Genomic DNA, 13,351 nt, shown 5'->3' on the forward strand with positions numbered 1-13,351 from the left:
TGGAGTTTACTCGTTTGGAGAGGCGGAGCGTACTCAGTCTCAGGGGTGCAGTCTCAGTGTCAGGTAGTTTGCACAAGTGCATTATGTCCAGGAAACATAAATATTTGGGCCTTAATAACAAAATTAAAATTATAGACGAGTGCGAAAGTAGCTGGACTTTAAAAACTGATATCTGGAGGTGGTTTGGTGTCCCATCATTTACTTGTTCACAATATTAAAGAACAAAGATAAAATTTGTGCAGCAGTGGCCGAACTAGGAACACCTAGCAGCCAAAAATATTTGCGGCAAGGGGAATATCCGAAAATGAAATCCGCACTATTCAAGTGGTTTCGTCATATTGTCGGTGTAATGTACTCGCAAAATTATCCAAAAACTTCCACCGCATACCAAACATATTGATTCAATATAGGGATGGGGAATTAATATTTTCTTTAAATATGTTGCTACTCAACTAGATTGTGCCTAATAATGACTCTTAATCTGTTTAACTTCGTTAAATACCGCAGAAACAAAAGAAAAACTGTAAATACGAACGATTATGACAATTTGGTGGGTTTACTCAACACCTTCGGATACAACGAGCGCTCGGTTTTGCAATTAATTTCTGAGGGATTACGAGCACTCATGAAACCGGGCTTCTACTGTATACTCAAATTCACTCCTCTTGGGCCTATTTTCTTAAAATGATAACAAATCTTTAAAATTTCTTCCGGAATTGGAAATTCTTTTTATCACCTTCTAAGCAGCTCAATGATGTATCATTGATTATAATCTTGGAAGTTACCTACTCCGAATTTTACCACAACCTGTCAGAATTTTGCCATTATCATCAAAGGTATCACTTGGGCATGCAAAAAGATTACTATGCAAACACAAGAATATCTAAGCACGGGGAAGTGGCTAGTAATTACGATAAAATGGTCGAAATTAATATACAATGAGTCCTCAAATAAGTATGGATGGAAAGATTATAGAGGGAAGATTATTTCTTCATAGGGAATTGGAGCAAGTGTTAACAGAGATGGACATTCAGCAACAAATAACGACCAACTGATTGTGAAAAAGCCAAAAAATACCAGTTGAAATAGTGAGCTAAAAACTAGAGAGAAAACACTTGAAGCATACCATCAAAGGACAAAGGTTTAGTAAAGACCATTTAAAGTTTAAGGCGAATCATATTGGTTCATTTATAACATAAGTTTCTGGTGAAAAAACAAGGCTGTTAATTTAATGGATTTTATAACAACTACTGCTATCTGAATGAGCATTTAAATGAGCCTTTCTCTTTGTTAGACCTGACATAAAGCTAGTGACTTCAGGGAAATGTTGACAGCATATAAGCAATTGGGAAAGGTTTCAAACCTAATGATTTAAGTACTTAAAATTGCTCCAACATATTGCATGCTCTCATACAAATATCTCTCAGAAAATATCAACCACATCTACTAATCAACAAATATAACCGCCGTTTGACAGCCTATGAACTATAAACCACTTGTTAGTTAACACAACGCTGTGGGCTGTAACTGATCCTTTAGAAGGGTCACCCTTAAGTCTGATTCACATGATCATTTTCTGAATTATGAGGCCATTCCTGCTATTCTACTTCTATGATTAAGTGGATGCATACAACTCTCATTTCAATAAAAGGTGAATTTTACATTATTTTCACTTTTTGCTCATATGCACCAATATTGGTTAAATGGCTTCTACAGGAACTAAAAAATACACATACTCAAAGATGAAAAAAGGCAATGGTAATGCCTAAATCACTCCAGAAACCCCAAGAATAGTCCACGGCAAAAAATCATTACAAAGGGTTTTTCTACAACTTCAAATACAGTAACTTATGAGGCCAAACACAACCAAGATTTCATGATGGAAGATTGTTGGTTATGCCTCACAGGAGAGAATTGAGGAAGAAAATGGCTTTTTAATTAACTCTTCTCCATTTGACTGCACTGATGATAACTATCTATGACAGAGAATAGTAAGATAAGCTGGAGTGAATGAGTAATGAGTTTATACCTCAGTGGAATTTTTGCACTCATAGTGCATTTGTAAGTGGCTTGGTTAAGGTATGTTACTGGCTAGTCATTGATTATTTCTAACAATATTGAGCATTTGTATTCATAGTACGCATCAATCTGCAGTTGGTGGACACTTTCAGGAGACCTACCATAGGAGAAGTCTTATTAAATCATGGAATGAAGGAAGTGTCAATTCCTGCTCTCACTGACAGTCTCTTTGAGAACCCTATCCTGTGACACATTTTATACTGTAATGCAAATGAAACTAGTAAAGAACAACATAGCATTTGCACTCCATATTAAAATTTCTACGAATGCTAAAATGAGGTGATTTTAATGATTGAAAAATACTAATATGGCTAGCGCATAGACTAAGCTTCCACACACAATCCTAGAATACATTTACTGTGAAAACAGAAGTTCCCTAGCATTTCATTTTGTTTCAACAGCCAAAACTTTTTGCATTTGCCATCAGACAAAAAATTCAATAATAATCAAGACAAACATTGACTTGTTTAAAATGTTTTCGATTGACCACAAGTCCTAACATGTAGTAGTTACCAACAAACCAAAACTTGGCAAAACAAATTACAATTAAATGCACATGCCTTATTGATAACTAATTTCAGGCATTAATACAATTTAGCATTAATGAATATGATTTTATGAAGAAAGTAATTATGAAAGATAATGATATTTAGATAAATGATGGATACACAAGGAACCAGGATGATGGGGATGAAAGCAATAAAATTGTACAGATAAATTGAAATTATATAAAAACAGTGAACATTTAATGGCCTTGAATTATTGTACGAATTTAAGCATGCACCAATCTTTTGCATTTTACTTCTGTCAAACTGTCTGCTTAAAAACCACAGCAGTAACGGCCGTTTATCACAAAAACTGTTTCTAGCACTCCTCCCTGGCTGACATTTGAAGATTGAATCATTACACAATGACCAACAAACTTAAGTATTCAGAGTGTGAAATCAAAATACAACATGTAAAAAGAAATGGTGAAAAATGCCATTCCTTTCTGTTAAATTATAAACATTGATCAAATATAGCTAAAACAAAATCCATCGTAACAGTATATAACCGCTACACAAACATCCACAGGAAATTAATGCAGAAAAATCACTTTACTTCCTTATTTACAATAACTTATTGCAGATACAAATGGCACTTTTTCAGATGCCTCTGTTCATAACTGTGGCATAGAAGAGGCAAATAAAATATGTAACGGAGCAACCAGTAAATTTTGCAGTATGCATAGTTGTGACTAAAAAAATTTCTTCAAAAGGCAATCAATAAAATTGAGCAGATTGTTTTTGCAAATTAATGCAAAAGAAACATTGCAAGAGATGCTCTCATGGCTTTTTGAGCATCTACTTCATTAGCGGTGAAATGATAATATAGCAAAAATCACTCTCCTCTTGAAAATTCTGAGTAGAAGTTAAAGCTTGAAGCAAGATGAACTCTCATATTCATTAAGCACAGCTATTTACAATATTTACACTTTCCAATGTCTTTTCCAATGTACTTGAGTCTTTCCCATCAAATGGAATGGCCATTTCATAAACTTGCCATGCCTAAAGGCATGAAACTCATTCAACAGGAAGGCTGAGGCTATACATCCATATTAATACTTAACTCTTCAAAAACGAATACACATCCAGCACCAATGTCAATCGTGAATAAAATATGCAGCCTTGTATTATTGAAAACAATAAATTTGTCCATGTGTGCAGCAACATAATAGTGATAACAATAACAAATTTAGAAAAAAAAACAAAATAAGAAAAGTATTAAAGTAAATGTAGTTTCCTGCAATATGAAAATGAGTTGCATGTCAGAAAAATTATGACACAAAATTCTTATTCAATACACAAAGCATAAGAAAACTTGATGGTGTCCAATTTTGACAAATACTCCTAATCCAAATATGTTAAGTTTCATCCAAATCACAAAGAGAGCCCATGGAACTGGACTTGGAAAGCTAATAACTTGAGTTGACAGTAGCTGATGATGTCTTCCATCCATTAGATTTGTCGCACATGCACTCTCACCTCACACATGGCTAACTATTGAAAAATCTTCGATAATTCAACAAGCATTGTTTAAAGTACTGTTAAAAAAAATATATAGCATGTATGTTTCTATTCGTAATAGTGTGTATATGTTTATATATAAAGTTCAAAAAAGGAGGAGTTGATTTGCTGTATCTGGGAGTAAAAAGTTAAAACACTGACAACACCCAGCCACTCACTCACATTCTTTGTAATTTAACTGCTCTGTTTTATCTTCTTTGGAGGATCGCAGAGTCACATGCAGCAGGGCTGGCCAACCTCACTGTACAGCACTTGAATGATAACCCATGTAGTCAAGTATGCATGAGCACAGTCATGGGCCTTTCAATTTCAGAAGCAACATACCTGCCATACAACATGTGAGAACACCATTGTCAACCTCCTCGTTTGGAGTCAATTCAAACCACTAAGACGGCTACACTACACAGGAGCTCCCCGTCGGGCAGGCCTCTGAGAGTTGCTCGAGTTCATCTCTGTGGAGATAATAATAAATATCATATCACTGAGAAGGATTAAGAACTAAAACAAAATGAAAAGATAACAGTTTGTGGAAACCAAAATTGAAAATTAGGCATTCCAAAAGTTTTCTTTGTAAGAATATTTAAGTTGAATCTGATCAGGAGTTGAACTCCAGGTTGAACAAAATTACATATTCACTTAACTACAGTAAACAGATGTTATTCACAAAATGAAATATGAATGTTATTTGGAAATTCAAGAAATATGTTGGGAATTCAAAAATTAGCAAGGGACAGTAATAATAAGCGCACATCAATATATTTAATTGAAACACATTTTTCAGGGCCTAAAAATTTACCCACATACAACAAAGTCAAGTACACAATGCAATATCAATAATATTTTTTGAGGAATGGAATCATTTCAGAGAAACATACATTTAAATTCATCCCCACGACTCACAGAAATTAATGGTTTCGAAATTTCATTTCAGCAGACCAATCCAATTTAATTTTTATTTTCTTCTATAATGCACCAAAAATTTGCAAAAGTTTCCCCCAGATACAAGGCATAAGTAAAAACTGTACCATATGGTCCAGAATTTTCAAGAAATCTGGTCACACTTAAGTGTCTACACCTCAGGGCCAGGTGTCCAAGGTCTAATTAATTAACTTAATATTTAGACATTCATTAAATCTAATGAAGTGGTAAATGTTTAAAAAACTACATATGAAAACTACAAATTCATATTGAGCAGTAAGTTTATGATTTAATTATTCGCCACAGAATACCACAAAAATGATCAATACCAAGTTTTATATCTTTCAACACATTCACCGTGTATATGAACCTGTGGGGCCATCTTGTATATAGCAAAGTGGCCACGAACTAATGCCATTTGGCATCATGTTAGTCACTGAGTCAGACATGAAAGTCACCAAAAGAAGTCCTCCTCAGTGCATTTTTTTAGCCCAAGCAGGTACCAATATGACATCAATGTTTTACAAAATGATACTACCGTTTCACTTTGGGGTCATAGTTCATGATGCAGGTGACATAGCCATTTAGTGTGGGTTTTAACCCTCTTAGTGCCATGGGCCGATTCATCGGCGTTTGCTCCACGGGCAAAAAGTGCCAAGAGCCGATATATCGGAATATAGGCAGAAAGAAAACTTGATTTTAACCAAGATGTTTACATATTCCCTTGATTTTGGGAATTTTTTTACAGATTATAAAGGGGTAACTACTGGATTTGTGTCCTTACAAGGATGCACACCTCCCTCTCAACCAGTCATATTTTTTCTATTTGGGTATATACAGTAGACCTTACTCAAAATTTGCCTGCATCTTAAAAATTAATAACTTGCACCAGAGAAAATACTAAGATATAAATTTATACTTGGATAAGATATTCAAATTTAATATATGTACAGGCTAATGTTGAACAGATACTTAACATAGGTACCTTGAAAATTTCAAGATGATGGCACAAGTTTTAAGCAAGTAATTCACTGACAAAAAACAACTGTGAGAAAAAAACACAAGTCAAGGGGGAAGTTTGCATTCCCTGAGCTAGTGAGGGCGGAACATGGAGAGTTGGGGCAGGGAATCAAAGGCAGAGGCTGTTAGACATAGGTAACTACCTGCAGTCACCGTTGCTGTGAAACACATGTATACATAGAGATAATGGTTACATGGTATACATGGGGAAAGTTGGAGGTAGGAGTAAAATAAAAGGATTGATTCATAAGTATATTAAGTTATTTGGTAAGTTAATCGAAAATAAAATGGTAAGGTTACATTCTAAGGATTCAGTATACAGTAGACTCTCATTAATACTGTAACACCTAATTTTGAGTGGTTTGTTTTGGTTGTTGGTGTGACAAAATAAAAGCAATAATAAGCAGCAGAGGTGGAGTGAGGTAATTGTTGGGATTGTTGACGGCGCGGGAAGAGGAAGTAAAGAGGGGACTCGGATTGTGATAGTTATGGCGGACGGGTGTTTCCCTCGCTCCCGAGTTTGTATTATTTAAAGTGAAATAAAATGTTTGAAAGTAACGTGAAAACGAAGTGAAATTAATTGAAACGTTACATTTTGGCGCCCAACGTGTAGGGCACGACTTCTCGAAAGGATCGAGACCACGGAACGCCTGAGGAACGAGTCGCGTCGTAGAGAGCGGGAATTCAAGATGGCGGGAGTGAAAAAATTTTACGAACTGAAAAAGGTGGATTTACAAAGTTTGTTGAGGAATCGGGGATCGACGACCCAAGGGGCGAAATTTGAGCTGCAGGAGCGTTTAAAGCCACTTTTGATAAAAGAAGGGGTAGACATAGAGATACATGAGTTTGAGATGGAGACGCAGGATCAAGGATACAGTGACCTACGGGTGCTACTAAGACAGATGCTAGAAGACCAGGAGAGGCGAGATAGTCAGTTAAAGGCAGAACTGGAGAGGCAGGATAGCAAACAAGAAGAAAGGGACAAAAAGTTGGAGGAGACAATGAAGAGCATCAACGAAGGGTTAGCGGCGTTTCGGCGAGAATGTAAGGGGAGAAAGGAAAAACAAGCGGAGGACGTGCCCGGGAAGATGGCGGACGAGATAGGACAAGAATCCACCTCAAAGGCAGCTGGGCCGGATGAGGAGGCGGTCCAACGCATCGTGCGTGAGAGGGACGCGAGACCCAGCGTCGCAGTGGCATCCGCGGTGCAATTGAAGGTCCCGACGTTTGATGGGAGGAATACATTGGGACCCCGTGAGGAGAGTGCGTGGAGGACGTCGGGAGGCGCGTTCCAGCACAACCAGCAGCACGGATGGGACTCGAGGAAGTCGCAGCAGCAGGAGTGGCAGGCGTCGAGCCAGCAGAGAGAGGGACGACGAGACAATGACTTTCTCGGCGATGGATACTTTCACCAGCCGGGCGAGAGATCAGCTGATCAGCGGCCTGCACTAAACAATGTAGCGGAGGTGCGCCAACCGGAGCGACAGCACCTTGTCAATTCCATGATGGCGGAAGGAAGCAGTCACATAACCGAGCTTGGATCGGCAGGAGAAGGTGACTCTGAGAGGATCGCGAGAATATTTAGGATACGTGAAGGTAACGTAAGAAGGGACGAAGGTCGGGAGGAGAGAAGAAGGAGGAAGGAGAAAAGGAGGAGAGTAAAATTTAAAATGGGGCAATTAGATAGGTGGCGAGAGTGGTTACACCCTGGAGAGACGGTGGAAGGGTGATGTGACAGGAGAAAAGTGAGGGTAAATACATGTGTAATAATTTGATATGGATGATTGCAGGAGTGTTTGTTGATTGTTTATTAAGTGCATGGTTGGTATTTATATGCTTGGAATGAATGATGACAGTGATGAATGAATGAGTAAAGTGAACGGAGAAGGGGAGTGATAAGTAAGAGAAGTGTGACAGATGGAATAATGAAATGCCGGTGTGTGAAGTGGAGTGAACTGTGTTTGTGTGATGGAAAGGGGGAAGTTCAAAACTGAAGGCGTTGGGGCCACGCCCATAACCCATAATACTTTGTTTTTGAAGGCTTTGAAAAAGAAAATTGCATGTCATTCCATTTTCTTTTCCAATGGGGCAAATGTAACACCTAATTTTGAGTGGTTTGTTTTGGTTGTTGGTGTGACGAAATAAAAGCAATAATAAGCAGCAGAGGTGGAGTGAGGTAATTGTTGGGATTGTTGACGGCGCGGGAAGAGGAAGTAAAGAGGGGACTCGGATTGTGATAGTTATGGCGGACGGGTGTTTCCCTCGCTCCCGAGTTTGTATTATTTAAAGTGAAATAAAATGTTTGAAAGTAACGTGAAAACGAAGTGAAATTAATTGAAACGTTACAATACGAAGTTCTTGTTTTCACGAAGGAAATCGTTGGTCCCGACGAAAAGGCTAACCAAATCTATAGTAAAAGAAACATTATTTCGAAATTACAAACCTCAGTTCCGGTCCCGGGGGTTATAAAGTGAACTTTATTATGAAGTTCCATGGTAAAGCAACAGGGTTTTATACACGAATTAACAGCATTTTTAAGGGTAGATATACACTACGCTACGTCATAATCATTGCGCTACCTTTTAAGTTCTCATCGTGCACTGTGCCCAAAAGCGTAAATTATAGTTCTTTCTTCAGTAGGAAATACTTCAGTATCCACGAAACATCATATAATACGCCTCATTCCAGGGGAATCATGGTGGCCCACTCATTACCGCTCGTAAATTACAATTACTACGTCCTCTTCTTCTGAAAATTTGATTTACTAACTTTCAGAGATACAAACATTCGAAAAATTCAAGCATGCCCGAAAATTCTTTGGAGTTGGCCAATGCGATGCAGTGTGGCGTGAAGGAACTCGCTCTTTGGGCACAGTCTGAACAGTGACAATTAAATCTGTTGTGAAGACAGCAACTGTTCAGCATTTTGTCCATTCTTCCTTTCTGCGGACAGCACAATTTTATTCAGCTCCATCCCTGTTGCACACGCAGCTACAATCTGGCCGCCGAGAGTTGTCCGATTACCGGCAGAAGGGGTAGTGGGCAAGGTTGCCAGGTAAGAAAGGGAAACGCCCACGTCACATGTAAACAAAAGGGTTCCAGGAAGAAAGAGGCCGGAAGGGACAACGAACGTGAAGGATCCAAGGACACAATCCCTTGTTTTGGCTATACGAAGAAAGGGCTTCTTTCAGTGCTTCATATGCATGTGACAACATTGTATGACTAGGTAACGGTGTGAGGTCCATTTGGTGGGCAGTGATTGGCTGAAAACAGTGCTGACGCAGGCCCCCTCGCTGGTATCTCTATCTTGTCGTGATGAGGGGGCTTGCGTGCCTAAGTGAACCTGAGAGCTATGACGGCAGGAGCAAAAGCTCCTGGTAGGGCCACCCAAGCCGGACAGGTCAAAGGGGATAGGCCCGACAAAAAGAGTTACCCTGGTCCTCCAGGTTGGGGTTTGGGCGTGGGGCTAACAATCCCACACCGTAAAAAAATGTTCTCTTACGAAACCCATAAAGAAGCCTCGGAATACGGACGGATTTAAGGATAATGACACTGGCAAACGATCAGGAACTCGAAAATGGAATACAACATTGACCTTAGCTACATGGAATGTAAGGACCATGTTGAAGGCTGGAAAAATGGCAGAGATTGCTGAAGAAGTATTGAAATATGGGATAGACGTAGTGGCGTTACAAGAAATAAGATGGAACGGAAATGGAAGAGTGGATAAAAAGGACTACTCAATGTTCTATAGTGGGCCTAAACTGAGAACTGGGCAATTTGGAACAGGGTTTATCCTTAATAACAAAATGAAGCAAAGCTGCTTAGGGTATGAACCTCTGGGGGATAGAATGTGTAAGATAAGGCTCAAAGGACGTTTTAGAAACTTATCTATCATCTCAGCTTATGCACCCACAGAAGATGCTAATGATGATGAGAAGAATGCCTTCTATGATCAACTGGATAGAGAATGCAGCACGATACCTAAATATGATATGTTGATTCTCCTAGGAGATTTCAATGCAAAAATAGGAAGAGAGGACTTCTTGCAGCATGTAGCTGGAAAACACTCTTTACATACTGAAACAAATGGAAACGGAATGATGCTAAGCCAGCTGGCAGAAGCTAAAGGGCTAATAATCAAAAGTACCTGTTTTGCTCACAAAGATATTCATAAGGGAACATGGAAAATGGCAGGTACAGGAGTGGTCAACCAAATTGATCACGTTCTGGTTTCCAGAAGACATGCATCTTCAGTCATTGACATAAGGTCTGCAAGAGGCCCAAACTGTGATTCAGACCATTATTTGGTAAAGGCCAAGCTCAGGGAAAGAATTGCGAATGTGGGACGTATTAAAGGACCCAAGAGGATACAGTGGAGAGTGGAAAAGTTCAGACAACCAGCAGCTGTAGCCCAATATCAGGAAATCCTGGGTAAGAAACTAGAAGAAGGAGCAGAGAACCTGAGTGTAAATGACTCGGTAGAGAGAAAATGGCTTAATATAAAGAAGGCTATGGAAGAGGCTGCAAAGGAGACCATAGGAGAAAGAAAGAGAACAAGGAATGAAGAATGGTTTGATAATGAGTGCAGAAAAGCTATAGAAAGGAAGAATATAGATCGAAGGAACACCATCCAGAAAGAGACAAGACAAAATGTTGAAAGATATAAAGAAAGCAGAAGACAAGCAAATAAAATACTACAAAAAAAGAAAAAACAGTACTTAAAAGGGTTTGTGGAAAAGATTGAGGAACTGAACACACAAAATGAAAGTAGAAAGTTATACCAGGCAATCAAACGGATGACGAATAAATTTCAACCAAGAACAAACGCATGTAAGGATAAGAATGGGAGGTTGGTTGGAACAGAAGAAGAAGTAATGGGAAGATGGGCCGAGTACTTTAAGGAATTGCTGAATGTCAATGAGATAGATGAGGAAGATGGAGAAATTTTGGACATGAGGGTGGACACCAATATTAGTAGGCCATCAATTGAGGAGGTGGAGGAGTCGTTAAAATGGCAGCGGAATGGGAGAGCTCCAGGGGAAGATCAAATTGTACCCGAGTTAATCAAGTATGGAGGAAAAAATTTAACAAAGAACCTACATATACTGATATGTGAAATATGGGAGAAATAAGAGATGCCTGAGAAATGGATGATTGGTTTAATTTGCCCTATATTCAAGAAGGGAGATAAATTGCAATGCAGCAACTATAGGGGAATCACATTACTAAATGTCACTTACAGAATACTTTCTTGTATACTGCAGAGGAGACTTAACACGTATGCTGAAGTAATGCTTGGTGAATACCAATGTGGCTTCAGGCTGGGAAGAGGAACAACCGACCAAATCTTTGTAATGAGACAATGCATGGAGAAATGTTATGAGTACAACATTGACCTACATATGCTTTTCATCGATTTCCAGCAAGCTTTTGATAGTGTCAATAGAAGAAAAATGTTGAAGGCATTGGAGGGATTTGGAATACCAAAAAAGCTAATTAAGTTGGTAAATATGACTATGGAAGGATCCCAAGCTAAGGCCTATATCGGGGGCAAGACTAGTGAAGCCTTTAAGATAACAACTGGAGTGAGACAAGGAGATTATCTATCAGCAGTACTATTTAATCTGTGTCTACATGAAGCCATGAAAGAACTGGGGTTAGAGGGGACAATTGTGCATAAATCTACTCAGGCATGTGCCTATGCCGACGATATAGTTCTAATGGCACGGAATATGGATTCTCTGAAAGAAATATTCAAAATCTTAGAACAGAAGAGTAAGAATATAGGGCTCAGAATCAATGAGAGAAAAACGAGATACATGAGAATGTCGACCACGGAAGACAGAAGATGGACTCAAAACGTTACATTTGGCCAGTACAACTTTGAAAATGTAAAATATTTCAGCTACCTCGGTACTAATTTAAACTGTAAGAACTCAATGACAGAAGAGATCAACAAGAGGATAATGGCTGGAAATAGGGCTTACTTTGCTAATATTAAGCTCCTGAAGTCAACTCTTCTATCTAAGGAGATGAAATTCAAGATGTATAAGACACTTATCAGACCGGTCGTGACATATAAAGCAGAAACGTGGAGCATCTCCGCTGGAAACGAGCAAGCTCTGCGGATATTTGAACGGAAGGTTTTGCGAAAGATATATGGTCCCGTGACAGATGGGGTAACTTGGAGGATAAGAACAAACAAGGAAATAGAAAATATTATCCGAGGCGAAGACATAGTGAGGTTTGTGAAGACACAACGGCTAGCTTGGCTAGGTCATGTAAAAAGAATGAGTGAAGAAAGGATGCCTAAGAAGATTCTACATGGAAATATGGATGGAAAGAGAAAAAGAGGAAGACCGAGGAAAAGATGGATGCAGGATGTGGAAGAAGACATAAAGGCTATGAGGATTGTCAGATGGTGGGAGAAAGTGCAGAACAGGAGAGAATGGACTGGCGTCTTGAGGGAGGCCAAAGCCCACACTGGGCTGTAGTGCCAAGGAAGTAAGTAAGTGCTGGCGCAGGGTTCTCTGACCCTCCTTTTGCGCTGTCATCCGACAACTCTCGTCGGCCGGACTGTGGATCTGTTCGTCAAAATAATCACTTAACGCAAAATTGTAATGCAGTGTTGCATTCTGCAGGATAATCACTATTTTCGATGTCTTGCATAGGTTTATCAACTTAAAAGCTCTTGGAATGCATCTAGTTCTTTTATCAAAGACTTACTGTATATGAACATGATTTTACCGCCTATATCAAACTCTGAAGCTATTCTGCAGAGCGAGTATAAATAAGGGAGATTGAAGAAACAAGGAATTTTGGCAAGGTATTTTTTTTGTGATGATTACTGAAAGAAACACCCCAACAAAGTTTGTTATTATGATCCTCTGGTTTTTCAGTTCTGGGACCTTCATAATAATGAGAGTTTACTGTATGAGGTCAAGAAATTGATAGCAATTTTGCAGCATTTATTACTAACTGGGCTTTGTGGTATAACATACATTCATAATCAGGAGAACAACAATTTGTTCACAATGGGCTCCTTCACTAATTTCGTCATTCATTGTGATGGATTTTGATAGACCTGTATTTTCCCAGTTTTCAATCTGTCGCAAATCAAATAGCAATTAGTGATGAAAAATTGACACCTTTAACCCTTTTTCCAATAAGTTGATGACTATCGACTCATGCAAAGTGGGTTGCCACTTCTCAGCTACTTCTTGGCCTTGTGTATATACCTCTGGTGGCTCATTGCTGTTAATACCC

The 13,351-nt window shown here is 38.9% G+C and overlaps 1 protein-coding gene across 2 annotated transcripts in view; it reads right to left on the reverse strand.

Annotated features, from left to right (window-relative positions):
- Positions 1 to 2,797: 2,797 nt before the first annotated feature.
- The window catches only part of LOC124168421 (palmitoyltransferase ZDHHC15B-like), a 61,970-nt gene continuing 51,416 nt past the window's right edge, over positions 2,798 to 13,351 (reverse strand). For both annotated transcript variants that reach the window (XM_046546652.1, XM_046546645.1), the window contains one exon: positions 2,798 to 4,597. In XM_046546652.1, the coding sequence (XP_046402608.1) occupies positions 4,545 to 4,597 (53 nt within the window). In that variant the 3' untranslated portion in view covers positions 2,798 to 4,544. The remainder of the gene's footprint in view (positions 4,598 to 13,351) is intronic.

The sequence above is a fragment of the Ischnura elegans genome, chromosome 1 (genome assembly GCF_921293095.1).
Source record: "Ischnura elegans chromosome 1, ioIscEleg1.1, whole genome shotgun sequence".
In the NCBI taxonomy this organism is placed as follows: Eukaryota; Metazoa; Arthropoda; class Insecta; order Odonata; family Coenagrionidae; genus Ischnura; species Ischnura elegans.